A 16,587-nucleotide genomic window follows, 5' to 3' on the forward strand; every position below is an offset into this window, starting at 1 on the left:
CGAGAATGGACAGCCTTAGCCTCACTTCCCGGGTACCGGCCTCAGTCCAACGGGCAAGTGGAGAGGATGAATTCTTGAGGAGTTCTTGAGGAGTCACTGTCAAGACCGGCAGGATGAGTGGGCACGATTTCTTCCATGGGCAGAGTTTGCCCAGAGCTCGCTGCATCACTCCTCCACTGGGTTGACGCCCCTTCCAGTGTGTTCTGGGTTTTCAGCCGGCCCTAGCCTCGTGGACCCCGGGCCAGACCAAAGCTCATGCAGTTGATGAGTGGTTCCGGCACGCAGAAGTGTGGAGAGACGCTCACGTAAGATTCCAGCGCGCCTTCCATCGTCAAAAAGAACAGGCAGACTGCCACCGTAGTGAGACCCCTGGGGATCGCATCTGGTTCTCTACCAGGAACCTCTCACTCCACCTGCCCTGGAAGGAATGGCCCGACAAAACGGCCTCAGTTTTAGGTTCTCCGGAGGGTCAACGAGGTGATATAGGTTACAACTGCCCCGTCACTACCGTATCTCACCCTCGTTTCATGTCACCCTTCTCAGGCCGGTGGTTCCTGGTCCCCTAGCTGATGCTGCCCCCCCCCCCCCCCCCCCCCCCCCCCCCCCCCCCCCCGAGGGCAGTCAGATCTCTGCTGGGAGGGGTATGGCCCTAAGGAGCGGTGTTGGGTTCCGGTGGAGGACATTCTGGATCCCAACATCATCTGTGATTTCCACCTTCGCCACCCATGTTTTATTAAACGTTTCACCTGCACCTGCTTCTCGACTCACAGCATCATCCTTACACAGACCTTATTGCCTAAAATATATACAAATTAATTGTTTGATACAATATTTGACCATATTTGATTAGTTTCTTAGGCATGTTGCAAGGATCCCATTGTCTATTCTAGGGATTCTATATGTTATTTCTTTAGGTACATTTTAATCTTCTCACAAAGTCAACAGGAGTGCTATCTAAAGGTCTCAACTAATGGCGGGGAAGAAAATGTGTTAAAGTTTCAGAGCAAGTTCTGGCCCAGGTGAGAGGAGAGTTTTCAGGAGTGTCCCAATCCTCAAAAATAGATGTACTGTCATCGTTTCCTTTCCTTCATGAGGGTACAGTTGAGTCGGAAGTTTACATACGCCTTAGCCAACTATATTTAAACTGTTTTTCACAATTCCTGACATTTAATCCCAGTAAAAATTCCCTGTCTTAGGTCAGTTAGGATCACCACTTTATTTTAAGAATGTGAAATGTCAGAATAATAGTAGAATGATTTATTTCAGCTTTTATTTCTTTCATTACATTCCCAGTGGGTCAGAAGTTTACATGCACTCAATTCGTATTTGGTAGCATTGCCTTGAAATTGTTTTGTGAAGTGCACCAGTCCCTCCTGCAGCAAAGCACCCCCACAACATGATGCTATCACCCCCGTGCTTCACGGTTGGGATGGTGTTCTTCGGCTTGCAAGCCTCCCCCTTTTTCCTCCAAACATGACAATGGTCATTATGGCCAAACAGTTCTATTTTTGTTTCATCAGACCAGAGGACATTTCTCCAAAAAGTATGATCTTTGTCCCCATGTGCAGTTGCAAAACGTAGTCTGGCTTTTTATGGTGGCTTCTTCCTTGCTGAGCAGCGTTTCAGGTTCTGTCAATTATAGGACTCATTTTACTGTGGCAATAGATACTTTTGTATCGGTTTCCTCCAGCATCTTCACAAGGTCCTTTGCTGTTGTTCTGGGATTGATTTGCACTTTTCGCACCAAAGTATGTTCATCTCTAGGGGACAGAAGGCATTTCCTTCTTGAGCGGTATGACGGCTGCATGGTCCCATGGTGTTTATACTTGCTTACTACTAATGTTTGTACAGATGAACGTGGTACCTTCAGGCGTTTTGGAAATTGCTCCCAAGGATGAACCAGACTTGTGGAGGTCTACAATTTTTTTGAGGTCTTGGCTGATTTCTTTTGATTTTCCCATGATGTCAAGCAAAGAGGTACTGCGTTTGAAGGTAGGCCTTGAGATACATCCACAGGTACACCTCCAATTGACTCAAATGATGTCAATTAGCCTATCGGAAGCTTCTAAAGCCATGACAAAATGTTATGGAATTTTCCAAGCTGTTTAAAGGCACAGTCAACTTAATGTATGTAAACTTCTGACCCATGGGAATTGTGATTAAGTGAAGTAATCTGTCTGTAAACAATTGTTGGAAAAATTACTTGTCATGCACGAAGTAGATGTCCTAGCCAACTTGCCAAAAGTATAGTTTGTTAACAAGACATTTGTGGAGTGGTTGAAAAACTAGTTTTAATGACTCAAACCTAAGTGTATGTAAACTTCCAACTTCAACTGTTCATGGAAGGTAACATTAGTCTGATGGCAACATATCCAGCCATTTTACCTTTGGTAGAGGTAGTGATGTAACAGAGGCTAAAAAGGAGGATCTTCACAACCATAAAGAACAGCCAATGCAGGCATTAAAGACACAAATCAACCTTATAAAGCCATAATTAAAATCCAATACCTGTGTAATCAGCAGGAATGTTAGTTTCCGGGAGTAACTTTGGATCTTTGCTATAGATTTGCTATGGCTCTTTGACAGCGTTGTACTGTAGCCTAATCAATGAAGTGAAAGAATACCTCTCAGACATGTGACAACACTTATACAAATGAGTAAATTGCCATCAGATAATTTCCCATCTTTATACAGCATTTGTCATCCATGTTGTTGTTTTTCTTCCAGAAGAGAGAGAAAGAGGAGAGAAAGAAGGTAAGTCAAAAGACACAAGACATGACCACTTGAGAATATTCAAAGTCTGTTAGTCCATTTAGTCCTCATTCTGGGTTATCCTGGGTTAATACCTCAATATAATACTTCCATATATATATATAGTATGTGTGGCACAGGAGGCTGCTGAGGGGAGAACGGCTCATAATAATGGCTGGAATGCAACAAGTTGAGTGGCTCAGTTGGTAGAGCATTGGTGCGTTCAACACCAGGGTTGTGGGTTCGATTCCCACGGGGCACCAGTAAGGAGAAGTAGTAAGTAAGAACATGTATGCAGTCACATAACTTTTTTGCTGTCTGGGGAGGTTCCCATTGCTTGGAAGGCAGCCATGGTTTGTCCTGAGATCAAGCTGATCCTAACTGTTCTAGGCTTATATCTATTTTTCCCTGTTAATCAAAAGTGTTGGAAAAACTTGTTAATAATCAACTGACTGGCTTTCTTGATGTCTATATATTCTCTCTGGTATGCAATCTGGTTTCCCGCTCAGGTTTTGGATGTGTCACTGCAACCTTAAAGGTCCTCAATGATGTCACCCTAAAAATAAATGTAGCAACGTTTAACAAAGTTAAAGGTCCATCATCAATCAAAGCCAGAAAACAGGGTTCTAGGGTAGGAGAACAACAAACCTATTTACTGTATGATGAGAAACCATACATGATTTAATATGCAATTAGTACAACTTCTATTTCTCTATAAACACAGAGCTTTGAATGTGTGAATAGAAGCCAAATGAATGGTTTCTGAACATTATTGAATATGTTTGTGCTAAACAAATGTTCAAAAATGTATTTTATTTAAAAATGCATGCAATATCAACATTCTACAATATGAATTGTCAAACTGTGATGAAACTTCAGAAGTTAGATGTAGAATTGTTGCAGTGTAACAAATAACTTCAAGGTATTTTCTCTTTTCAAGGTATTAACTCATTGTAGACTTTAGAGGGTAAAAAAGTGTAAAAAATGTATATTTTCTATTTCTGTCACTTACATGTTGGCTCTGACTTATGCACCATGAAATAATACAACAAAGCAAATGGGATAAACAAATAGTGTGTTGATTGCACAACAGATCCAAATAAACAGACCATTCAAGCTAAGCAATATGGCACGATATGTAGGCATCACTCCATGGAACACATAGCTGTGTGTGTTCCAGTTATTTCAATGGTTTCCTCTACTCATGCCCACTAATATGGCTCAGACCAGTGGTCATAAAGCAAAGGAGACATAGGCCTAGGAAACCATTTCAGATGTATTGAGACATGGCCTCACACAGACTTGATCATCATGCGGCTGGCTCGGGCCGAGTATGGAGCAGGTCCTTTCCAGGTCTCCCAGTGGAGGCCGGAGGCCCAGCCGATGTGTTCGCCGGCGGGGTGCCAGTCTCCGTTCAGGCTGGCAGAGCCACAGCGACTGTACCACCACCCTCCTCCTCCCTCCGAGAAGCTGCACGTGTTCTCGGCGATGTCTCCAAAAATGCAGGGCGAGCAGCCGTCGTTGTCCTTGTCGGTTGTGCTGAAGCCAAAGCCATTCTGGTCAATGCCGGCGTATTTCCCACGGATGGCATCACCTACGGAGAGACAGGGAGGGATGAAGAGAGAGTACATCAGTTCTACTTCACTCTTGATTATATTGACTTCCAAAGTATACACCATTTATAAATATCAACCCAGAATACATATCATATGACATATGTGATGTGTAATGGTCCCATTGCTGCCACCAAATGTGAAATAACTAGAACACTGAAGTAAAAAATATGACCACCGTTACCTGCATTGCCCCTGTAGGCTCCAACGTTCAGCTTATAGGCCTCCTTCTCCGTGCCCAGACGGAAGTCACTGTACTCAGCGAAGGCAGTGCCCCCTTCAAAGTCCCACAGGTCGACCCGCATGGTCGATCTCCACTCCCTGCGCTTTGTTAGAGCAAACACCTTACTCAGACCCAGCCAGTGGTCCTCTAGGAAACAACAGGGTAGAGAAGTGAATTGAGAAGAGAAAAACAGACAGTATAGGGAAACCTCTATAAGTTGCCTTAGAGGTAAACATTATTATAGACAAAAATTCATTTAAATTTGGCCAACATTGGCTCAGCAAAGTACACAGTTTACAGTATTAGTTGCTGGTGAAATGTGAGGTGCTCAGAGGGACTCTTCATTACTCCGTAGATGCCCAAAGCCTTGTTTGTACACTGCCCACTTCCTGTTGAAAAGAACCTCTGCCCCAGTGCGCCTTTGAAAGACTGTCCAGCCTCCGTCTGCCAGCATCTCACAATACACCTGTATACAACATCAATGTACTTTTGAATCAAGAAATCGTTTTTTTGTGAACAAAAACTGTCCAAGAAAGGAACTCTGTAGAACTTCAGTAACTCTTGCAAGCCTGGCGACACCAACATTCCATAGCTAAGCTTTACTGCCCCTGTGTGGCTGTGTAACCAAATGACAACAGTAGATCTAGTACCTGGCATAAATATTTAGATGTTTCCATACCTTAAAGGGGGATCTGACTCCCGCAGGCTGAATGACATACACTCCACTGGTGGCTCGAGGGGAGAGAGTTTTGATCTGTGTGCAATCTGTCCCTGAAACAAGCAAACACACATGTACATACGGTACATGAACTCTTGTCTTTCCAATGTAAGTGATTTAAAAAAAATAACAGACTTACCTTGAACAACTAAAGTTGTTTTCTGGCCCTGTACAAAACCAGCAGATAAGTAATGGTTACTTCCAGGTTTAAAGGAATAACATGTTTCTTTGTTTATCAGTGCTGACTGACTGTATATTTACCTGAGTCTGGTCAGTGAGGCTGATGAGACAGACAACCAGTCCACAAAAAAATATCCTATTCCACATTTTGTCAAATCTTCTGAGAGGGAGAGATGAAAATGTCATTTTAGTTACTTTTTCTTCTGCTGTTTCCTTATTATCCCTGTGTGACCCAACGTTGTAAAAATGCAATGTTTCCTAAATTGCGTCCTTTACAGGTCCTAAACAGAAAAGTTATGTCAAACATGGATAATATCCTTAGACCCAGATTTATCTCTTAGTAGTATTCGGTGTGTGTTAGTATGATTATTGTGCCATCAGTAACCTGTCCACATCTGAAACCACACGGGTCCCCTACACAAGCAAGCATTTGTTGTAGGCCATTCTTGCAAGTAAATTACTTTTTCTGTCTCCTCTAAAATGTAGTGATTATATAGAAATCCCAAAATTGAGAAAGACATTCTGAGCCAGAGCTACTGTACTTTTGTTACAAAACTCAAACATTCGGAGAGAACTTGAAACATCACCATATCCACTCCATTAATAACAAAACAGTAAACACCATACATACATGTACCCAAATAAGGGAAAAGGTAAAATTATAGATGATTTTTTGTTATGCTGCCGTCATTAGACATTCCACACAGGATAAATATTATAATCGCAAATTTGAAATTGCCATCGGGTGATTCACATATGTAGAGAGAACCTACCTCTGCCCGTATATTCCTTTATGGTGTATTGTCTACGACCAGTCAGTTTAGAGAGGATTTCCTATTTATTGACTCAAGCACCGCCTACTGTACACACTCCGACTCCACGTTTCCAGTTTAGTGTTGTCAGATGCCTCTAAGTATCACAGACAGGGCTCACAGACAGGGCGTTTTCACTTAGGGACCAATGGAAGGACCTAAAATGTGCAAACTCCTCTCAACCGGGGCACCGGGCCATGCAAAATAAACTTGCCCATAGTGTTGTTGCGGAAAACCTCTCCCCCACACCGTGCTTGTGCTAATGTTATTGTGGGCGATCCCTGTTACTCAGAGCCCTCACTCCAAAGCAAACACTCGACATTCCAATACTGGACTTTACAGGAAATTACGAACAGCCAGGAATACACACAGCACAGTCCAATGAACAAGAAAGCAAAATAAAAGTATGGACACTCTTGTTACCAACTCCATATGTGTTTATCTCTCAAATGTCTTTAGATATATCCTATTCAAAAACAATTTCAGTGTTTCAAAAGTAATTGTTTCCTAACTACTAGCGCCACCCTCTGGTCCAGGTAAGAACAACCATTGGATAGGAGAACTACAGGATTAAAATGAATAAAACCAGGAAACACCTGTAGTACTCTACTTGATTTATGTAACAAGGCTATGGCCTTAGCTCTAGGTTCACTCTACCACAGTACATGTGTTAGACTGTCTCTTGAGGGTTGGTTGTAGCAATCAGGACAGTCAAACCAAGCACTCTTATGATAACACTAAGTGAGGATAATAAAATGTGGCACATTGGCTGTGTACTGAGTACTGTTCTGTATGTACTATCAATATGAAACAAACGTACAGCAATATCTACATTCTGAAAGACGTGAAAAAGCTCATCGCAATCAAATCCAGAAGAATTTAAAGATACAGCTGGATATAAAGTAGTGATAGGTTTATTAATGTTTGCTCTTTTGACAGAGTAACATGGTACAGCAAGTTATCAATAAGCAATTCCAAACCTGCTGTACATAAACATTTGCACACATATTTTTTAAATGCACATCGAAGTTCAGAACAAACTCCTTTTAAAGCATTTTTTCCCACTTTCAACACATCACATAATATACATGAGCATAACATTGTGTGAAACCTTGCCTCTTGTATTAAGATGTATTATTAAGATATACATTTTATTTATGGATTCAAGAGGTTGTGTGTAGATGGTCTTCATCTTAGAACAGTGGTTAAAAACTATTTGTGGGTGTTAGTAAGATGATCAATGATTATGTTTCTGAATGTATGAGTATTTGATTGTATCTCTTCAATCATGCATACACTACATGCTGTGTGTGAAATAATCTAAATACATGCAAAACTCAAGTGTGTGTGTGTGTGTGTGCATAGACACACAGCCAGGGTGCTCCTGGTCTCTCCAACACAGACAGGTCACTGACTGATTACCTGAGTCTTCATTCACCATCAGTTTATTCTACTGATTGACATCCAGGAGCACTCTGAACTACCTCCCTTGACATTAACCCAACTGACTCAGAACAAAGAGCAGGGTTCCATCTTTGAAAAGCGGAATGGACCTAGAACAGTGCCCTGAGGAACACCATCTACATCTTTCTCCACTGTCAGTTGAGTTTTGGGGTCATGGAGGCACTATGATGATCAGGTGACACAGATCTCTCGTGCCCACACAGGAGGCTTGCTGTCATATGGGACACAATTTTGGTTTCCATCTGTCCTCCCCTCGTCCTTCCTTCCCTCTTTGTCTTTCTCCATCCCTTTCTGGTACCTCTCTCCAAATGTTTTAGGCCCACCAGGTAGTTCTGACTCAGGATATGCACAGTAGGGGTTCTCTAGAACTTTTAGAACTCTGCGGACCTGAGAGATTGAACAAGAGTTGATTTAACATAATGAGCAATGATATACAGGGTCGGGTACTAACGGATTACATGTAACAGGGATGACGTAATTAGACCACAAAAATGAAGTAACTAATCAACCCAGATTACATTTTTTTTTTATTATAATAATCGGATTACAGTTAGTTTTAACAGCTGATTACATTTTGAATTACTTCAACTAATATCAAGATGTGAGCTGCATGTGTTTGACTCAAGCACACTGAAGTAGCAGGTTTTTACATTTTAAGCAGACGCTCTTATCCAGAGTGATTTACAGGAGCATAATAGGGTGACGTGTCTTGCTCAAGGGCACATCAGATGTTTCACCCAGTTGGCTCGTGGATTATAACCAGCAACCTTTCGATTACTAGCACAACATTCTTAACTGCTAGGCTACCTGCCATTACACAACCCGGAAGTCACCTTTCAGTGGGAATGGAAGGTTTTCCTAATATATTTTAAAATCTCAAACGGCCAAGTTCTCTCCTTTTTTAAAACTAAAATCATCAGACCCCCACTTACTGAAAACTGAATCATCCAAAATTTCATCAGGATCTTTGGGTCAAAATTATTTTTTTGGTTAGTCAACATAGCTCCATTCTGTTCATTTCCCAAGTACTGGAATGACACATGACAAATCAGCTGCTTACTCAGCTAAACTTCTAGTTTCAGTAGAAATGAATACACTAAAATCAACCCGTCTGCCTTTCAGAAAGATCTACGTGTTTTGCAAATTTAGAATAGTCCACATTCAAAGTATTTGCACAATTGATCATCCAACTCATGAAATAATCTGATTACTCCTGGATCTGTTACATCTGTCTATTGACGTCTTTATCATAGTAGACTGTTATGGGTCAGACATTCAGATGAACATTTCCTCTTTTACTGGCCATGATCTGCTTGGTGGCTGGGTGGAGTAGGCCCATTGCGCAACCAAAGACTGAGTGTTGGGAATGCTTTCCTTGGAACCTGACAGTGCAGCTGACCTTTTAGCAGGGATGCCATTTCATCAAGAAGAGGCATAAGGCAGCGGAGCCAGCACTTGCCTAAAGATATCTGCAGCATAAACTGACAAGGCAGATGCTGGCTAACCAAAAGATATTTTCCAAAAGTAATCAGATTATTTTCATCCATATTGGGTGACCGTTTAGAATTTACAGCACTTTTTGTACATAGTCCATTTTTGAGGGCCAAAAGTATTGAAACAAATTCACTTAAAATGTGTAGTATAAGTTTAGTATTTGGTCCCATATTCCTAGCAAGGAATATTCCTAGCAATGTCACTGTCCCAATACTTTTGGAGCTCACTGTATACTGTAATATAACAACAAACAGAAAGTGCAACAACAAAAATATTCACCATGTGTTGATAGCTGCAGTGTATTTAGTAGATGCAACATGTCAATTCTATACCTCTGAGAAGTCTCCATTTTCAGCAGCCTGTATTGCATTCTGGGCAATGTAGTTGCGGAGCACCACGCGTGGGTTGGTGCTGTCCATCACACGGATCCTCTCTTCCTCTATGGTACACACCTCCCTCGCTCCATCACACTCCTTCACCAACCTCTTCCTGGGTCATCATACACACACGGGGGGATGATGTAAACCATGATTACAACGTGAAACAGACGAGGTTGGTGAGGGGAGGACAGCTCATAATAATTAATAGAATGGAGCGAATGGAATGGTATAAAACACATAGAAACCAGGTGTTTGATGGGTTTGAGACCATTCCATTTATGCTGTTCCAGCCATTACTATGAGCCCGTCCTCCCAATTTAAAGTGCCACCAGCCACCACTGGAGTCAAACAATACCAAGAAAGTATGGATCAATTCATATATGCTTTGGTATGCAGGAAGCATGCTATTTCTTTCATCAATAACCAAGTAAGTGTTTTTAATTGTGTAGGATCCTCGATCTGGCATCTCCTAACTAACCAACCTGTACTGACTGATCCAGCGTAGCCAATCCTCTCTCTGCTTTGCCCTCAGCTCGTCCTGATTGGTGTTCAGCAGCTCCTTCAGTCTGCCCATCTTCTCCAGCTGATGGGCCACCTCTGGTCGGTCTGCCACCAGGCCAAACATGGCTGGGTTGGTCTGGGCCATAGAGAGGACCATAGCCAGCTCACTGTGTGCATAGGGAGTCAAGAGAGGTAAACACTGAGACTAAGGGGCTAGATTGAAAACAGCTAGGAGAATGGGCAACATAGTGCTAGTTAGCTAATTACTTGGTGATAACTATATGAATACATACACTGAGGTGCTATATCTGACATACTTACATTAGCATGTTTAGCTAATATTGCTAGCTACCTACTTAACCACAGATAATAAAAATGTATAGCAACCTTAAACAAGTCATTCTGCACTAAAACAGCTTTAACTTACAGATTATCCTTGTATGATTTTTCTCCAAATCGCTGATTGCACATCAAGGGAACACAACAAAGGATGATATTAGGAACCACAACATCTTGCAAACATGTGATTAGGAACATTTCTGAGAACATTTGTTAGGTTAACCTACTGTATAGCCCAGTCATTTGGGGTTTGTGTGTGAATGAAAATGAGGGGATCACAGTGGATTGGTTGGTGGCAGAATTGTTGAAGTCAATTCCTTCCAAGTTAACCTCAATGCATGTTGTAGAGCATTACATGTTTACATCTTGCATTTCCAATCCTGTGAACTGTGAATTAAAACAGAGTTTCTGATCACTAAAGATCATATTTAGGTTTCATGTGATGGAGGACTAGCCTCCAGGTGGGCCACACCACTGTACCCCCCCTCACCGGGGCTCCATGGTGGGCTTGTTGGCCACCTTAAGCTCCTCCAGGGAGACACACTGCTCCAGGAGGAGGTCCACCACCGGGCCCCCTGTGGCCCCCTTCCCCTCCCCCACCACAGGGCAGGACACGCCACTCAGCAAGCGGAAGGTGTTGGTGAAGTCTGCTCCTGTGAGAGTGAAAGAGAGAGGGTGGACTTTAAATGTTTGGTTGCTGGTTCAAATAACTTGTTGTGCAGAGTTAGTCCTCTCTGTTCATACAGGTACATTATGCCTGTTTTCTGCACAGTTTGTCCCATCCCTCTCCCCATACCTGTGTTGTGCATGAGCTGCAGCAGCTCAGAGACAAGCTCCTGGTCCTCTGGTTCCTTCCGCCTCAGTAGGCCCAGCTTCCTCCTCATGTTGGCCAGGTAGAGGGTCTCATAGAGGGGCATGAACTCATCAAGGATGGCCCCTGCCTGGGATGCATGGAGCTCAGAGCCCAGGGCCTCAGCCAGACGAGCCAGGTTCCAACGGCACACGGACGGCTGGGCTTGGTATGAGTAGCGCCCCCTCCGGTCCGAGGCGTTGCACACAAACTCTGGGTCGAATCTGGAAGATGGGAAGAGATATGGAGTGTTTACCAATAAGCCCTTATGATTAATCGATTATGTACCGTATATAACTGCACAAATTGCATTTTGTTAGCAAAAATATATAACACATTTTAACTCTGTTCTTTCTACCTAATAATACTGTATATTCAGATTTCCTATAAGTTATTTTGTGAGTTATGCACAGCAAGCGTGATACAAGTATCCATTTCCTGAATTAATATGTTTTGATGTCAATAGGATCTTGAAGTTCCTGTTGAAAGGGGAAGTGAGGCAGATGTACCTGTCTATGAAGCCAAAGGGGCCGTAATCCACAGTAAGTCCCAATATGCTCATGTTGTCTGTGTTGAGGACACCATGACAGAAGCCAACACATTGCCACTGGGCCACCAGACGAGCCGTCCGCACTGTCACCTGGGAACACAAGGGGGCGCCACAGAGCAGGTCTACAAATGAATGTAATTTTGTCACAGTGTGTACTTAAGGTGAAATGTATTCACCCTGTATAGTTTATGTACAGCGCTAGAGAATCATTTTAGAATATTAGCAATGTCCATCTGGTACCGTTGTTCATATGGATAATAAGTAACAATCTCATATTTATCATAAGAGTAGAAATACAAAGGGTAGTACAGTTGTATAGTGCTACAGGCACTTCACGTTGAAACTGAAGTTTCAGTGTAGGCTATACCTCTTTGAAAAATGCTGTGTTCCTCTCTTTGCGGTTGCCGTGGCATCGTTGGATGTCAGGGTAAAAGGTGTCGATGACGTAGTCCACTAGCTGAGCCCGAATGTCGTGGCGCCCTGGACTGGGACCCTGTCGGCCTGAAAACTCATCCCGAGACTGAAAGATCTCAAAGGACCCGAACCTGCACAAGCAAGTCAGCATTCAGTACCAAAAGCAGAGTTCATGGCTAGTCAGCTAGTCAGCCAGTCAGTTAGTCAGCTAGTCAGCCAGTCAGTCAGCTAGTCAGTCAGTCAGCTAGTCAGTCAGTCAGCTAGTCAGTCAGTCAGCTAGTCAGCCAGTCAGCTAGTCACCTACTGCTGTTAAATTAATGATTTTCCTTGTTTTCTTTCACCTATGACCCTGGTACCCCACATACAGTAAGAAAGCTATCACAGTAATATAATATGGCCAAATCATCATATTCAATAGATTACTCTCTCTACCACTGAGAACTTGACAAGGGAAATAAATATTGTATAAATCCATCCATTCACCTTCCTACTGTGGTCATCTTGAAGGAAAGGAGACAAGGAAAGGAGGCCATTTATACTTATATTGTAAGTGAGAGGAAGAGGGGAACCACCTGATGAAGGAGGGGGCGATGCGCAGGACCACTGAACACCTCTCCGGGCGGCGCCGGCCATTGTTGAGGGGGTCTCTGTTGACATAGAGGTCCGATGTAACCAGAGACGCGGCACGGGTGGTGGGGATGCCCAGAGCGGCCATGGCCTCGCTGCACAGGAACTCCCGGATGCTGGAACGAAGGACCTTCCGTCCGTCTGACTCTCTGGTGGGACGAGAGAAGAGAAGAGGAGAGAGGAGTACAACCATTACATGGATTAATAATAAGGATAAGATTATAAATGGTCCTCTTGCCAGGTAATAGTACTACCAACTGTACTGACCAACTTTTGTTTGAAATTAGTTATTTTTACAGTTTAGTGAGGCCTATTTTTACAGAGTAGTTTGGCCTACATGTAACGATGTAAAGGAATTGTGATTCTACGCGACTACATGCACATGATAGCTGTGAAACGCAGGTAAAGTCTGACCAAAAGGTGTGTTGGTCCCAGAATCAATTATGAGTGATAGCTATCTGAAATTCACAAGAGTTTTATTCTTTGAGCACAAGTCTTGTGTGCATTCAAATTGGTACAAATCAAATAGAAGTAGACCTACTCAAGCAGTAGTACCAATCACTAGGTGGGCCTGACACAATTCAGATGCCTGTACATTGTTTAGCAATGCAGAAGGTGTTGAAGTGTGCCAAGAAGTTGATCTCTTAAGCAGCTCTGTAGCTGTTGTGTAATTGTATCACATGGCTCTAATCTAGACATGGGAGACTTGGCTGGGATGCCAGATCCATTGAGTCAGCAACTGCCTATTGTGTGCCTGTGCATGGACGAACATTCTGGAACATACCCCTACATTCCAAAGGGCGTGTTTACAGACTTCCAAAAGTATGTCCTAGTTAGCCTACTGCTAAATAAGAGCATATATGTACACAGGTCTAGTGAATTACTAACAAAGAGTGCAAAGGGAAGAGTACATACAACGAACATTAACCTCCTAAAATTAAGCATAGAGCCTAGGCTGTAAATCATAATACTGTTAAAGTTTGTGAAGTAGGCTAATTGTCGGTTGTGATAGGTTTATACAAAAACGCGGACCTTCTTTGAAGACCTATTAGGCCTAGGCAGCTAAACTATTCCAAACCTAGGTCAAAAATAAAAGCTGTTACCTGGAGTAAGGTGTGACACCTGCACCCTTCACCTGTATTTCCCATCGCCCGCATGGGTTGTCACGCTGCATGGTACCGATTTGGTCCGCAGGTGCTTCCACCTCGCCAAGGTAACACACCGCCCCATCTCCCAGCTGTCCAGCAAATAGTCCAAACTGATGACCGCAGTAACAATGCGCAGCCGGCTCCGAGCCCGGTAAAACTTTAGAACCGCTCAAATATTCTGGACCAAGCAAGTCGTGAAATATTTCCTTATCATCTAGCCCAAGCAGCGCGAGTGCTGGTCCGGATACTGCCACGAAAGTGGGGTTAACAAGAGGTTGTGGCTGGACGCGGGAGAAGCATGCTCCGCTCACCGTTCGTGACCCTGGTTCTTCGGAGGAGTCAAGTGGAAGTTTTTTTAGCGCGACATTGTTGAAAGGTAGGCGCTCGAGAGATGAGGATGCAGAGCCCTCCGAGTCCATGCCGACAGTGACCACTATAGTGGTCAACAGAGGTCGAGTCGGCCAGTTAGTCGTGCCCCGCACAAAACAAGTACTCTATAATCCACTCACAGATTTAGCCTATGGCAACTCTCACACTGACTGGATCATGGTGCAAAACAGTGAGTAGAGTTTATTAGTGCACTATTCAAAACCAGCCTACATGGAAAGTCATTAAAGTCTCAATTTTACTCACTTGAATGTTGTCGTTATGGTCATGTGACATCCCTCTAGTCTATTTTGCCTTGGTTGAACCAAATTGGGAATGTTAATTGCCAGATGGAGTGGGCTACAATGCTCAAAGAAAGTATTATTGTACAGTGAGCTTTCAAAGTGTGTGTGTAAGTAAGGTATGCCTGGCTATATGTGTGTGTGGCTAATTGCCAATAAAATAGACCAGGGCACATTATTGCTTCCTTGTGCAGGAGATCTTATCACCCCTGTCTTGGTTTGAAATGAGATGTCGTACAGGTACCCATAATTCAACACTGTGACTGTCTGGCCAGAGAGGCCCAGGCAGAATCGACCATTCCCGATGCAGAAGATTTAATACTTGGGTTCAGTTCCAGCACTGGTCCTGGTCATAAAATAAACCCAGCTAGCATCCAAGGCTTTTAAAATTGCAGATGGAAGCGCTGTGCCTGCCAATCTGAAAAGCTGGTGATACATTTGGCAGTTTATATCTTTAAAGAGGAAGCACTGGGGAAGGACTCCCTGGATTAGTTTTTGGGCAAAATGGTGGAATATGAGAGACTAGTCAAGGACCATATCACCTCCACCCTACCTGACACCCTAGACCCATTCCAATTTGCTTACCGCCCCAATAGGTCCACGCAACCATACTGCACACTGCCCTAACCCATCTGGACAAGATGAATACCTATGTGAGAATACTGTTCATCGACGACAGCTCAGCATTTAACACCATAGTACCCTCCAAACTCATCAAGCTCGAGACCCTGGGTCTCGACTCCGCCCTGTGCAACTGGGTACTGGACTTCCTGATGGGCCGCCACCCAGGTGATGAGGGTAGGTAATAGAGGTCGACCGATTATGATTTTTCAACGCCGATACCGATTTATTGGCGGACCAAAAAAGCCGTTACCGATTAATCTGACAATTTAAAAAAACATTTATTTTATTTTATTTGTTAATTATGACAATTACAACAATACTGAATGAACACTTATTTTAACTTAATATAATACATAAATAAAAATCCATTTGGCCTCAAATAAATAATGAAACATGTTCAATTTGGGTTAAATAATGCAAAAACAAAGTGTTGGAGAAGTAAAAGTGCAATATGTTCCATGTAAGAAAGCTAACGTTTCAGTTCCTTGCTCAGAACAAGAGAACATATGAAAGCTGGTGGTTCCTTTTAACATGAGACTTCAATATTCCAAGGTAAGAGGTTTTAGGTTGTAGTTAATATAGTATTTGTAGGACTATTTCTCTCTATACCATTTGTATTTCATATACCTTTGACTATTGGATGTTCTTATAGGCACTTTAGTATTGCCAGTGTAACAGTATAGCTTCCGTCCCTCTCCTCGCCCCTACCTGGGCTTGAACCAGGAACACATCGACAACAGCCACACTCGAAGCAGCGTTACCCATCGCTCCACAAAAGCCGCGGCCCTTGCTGAGCAAGGGGAATAACTACTCCAAGTCTCAGAGTGAGTGACGTTTGAAACGCTATTAGCGCGCACCCCGCTAACTAGCTTGCCATTTCACATTGGTTAAACCAGCCATTAGGCTGATAGGCTTGAAGTCATAAACAGAGCTGTGCTTGCAAAGAGCTGCTGGCAAAAGTGCTGTTTGAATGAATGCTTACGAGCCTGCTGCTGCCTACCATCGCTCAGTCAGACTGCTCTATCAAATATCAAATCATAGACTTAATTATAACATAATAACACACAGAAATACAAGCCTTTGGTCATTAATATAGTCGAATCCGGAAACTATAATATAGAAAACAAAACGTTTATTATTTCAGTGAAATACGGAACCGTTCGGTATTTTATCTAACGGGTGGCATCCCTAAGTCTAAATATTCTTGTTACATTGTACAACCTTCAATGTT

The 16,587-nt window shown here is 43.0% G+C and overlaps 1 protein-coding gene and 1 pseudogene across 3 annotated transcripts; both read right to left on the reverse strand.

Moving 5' to 3' along the window:
- Positions 1-3,505: 3,505 nt before the first annotated feature.
- LOC110499914 (angiopoietin-4) lies at positions 3,506-6,417 on the reverse strand. Of its 3 annotated transcripts, none has more exons than XM_021576976.2 (7): positions 6,259-6,417; positions 5,567-5,642; positions 5,445-5,472; positions 5,267-5,358; positions 4,936-5,053; positions 4,549-4,734; positions 3,506-4,345 (listed from the first exon to the last, which is right to left on the reverse strand). In XM_021576976.2, the coding sequence occupies exons 2-7, from the start codon at positions 5,630-5,632 to the stop codon at positions 4,044-4,046; spliced, it is 792 nt and encodes a 263-aa protein (XP_021432651.2). In that variant the 5' UTR covers positions 5,633-5,642; positions 6,259-6,417; the 3' UTR covers positions 3,506-4,043. The 3 variants fall into 3 exon arrangements, with proteins under 3 accessions (XP_021432651.2, XP_021432649.2, XP_021432650.2); XM_021576974.2 differs by having other exon boundaries at positions 5,567-5,645; positions 6,259-6,416; XM_021576975.2 differs by having other exon boundaries at positions 5,567-5,766; positions 6,259-6,416.
- Positions 6,418-7,195: 778 nt separating this feature from the next.
- On the reverse strand, positions 7,196-14,837 carry LOC110499916 (annotated as a pseudogene).
- Positions 14,838-16,587: the final 1,750 nt, after the last annotated feature.

Source organism: Oncorhynchus mykiss, chromosome 21 (assembly GCF_013265735.2).
Source record: "Oncorhynchus mykiss isolate Arlee chromosome 21, USDA_OmykA_1.1, whole genome shotgun sequence".
Taxonomy (NCBI): Eukaryota; Metazoa; Chordata; class Actinopteri; order Salmoniformes; family Salmonidae; genus Oncorhynchus; species Oncorhynchus mykiss.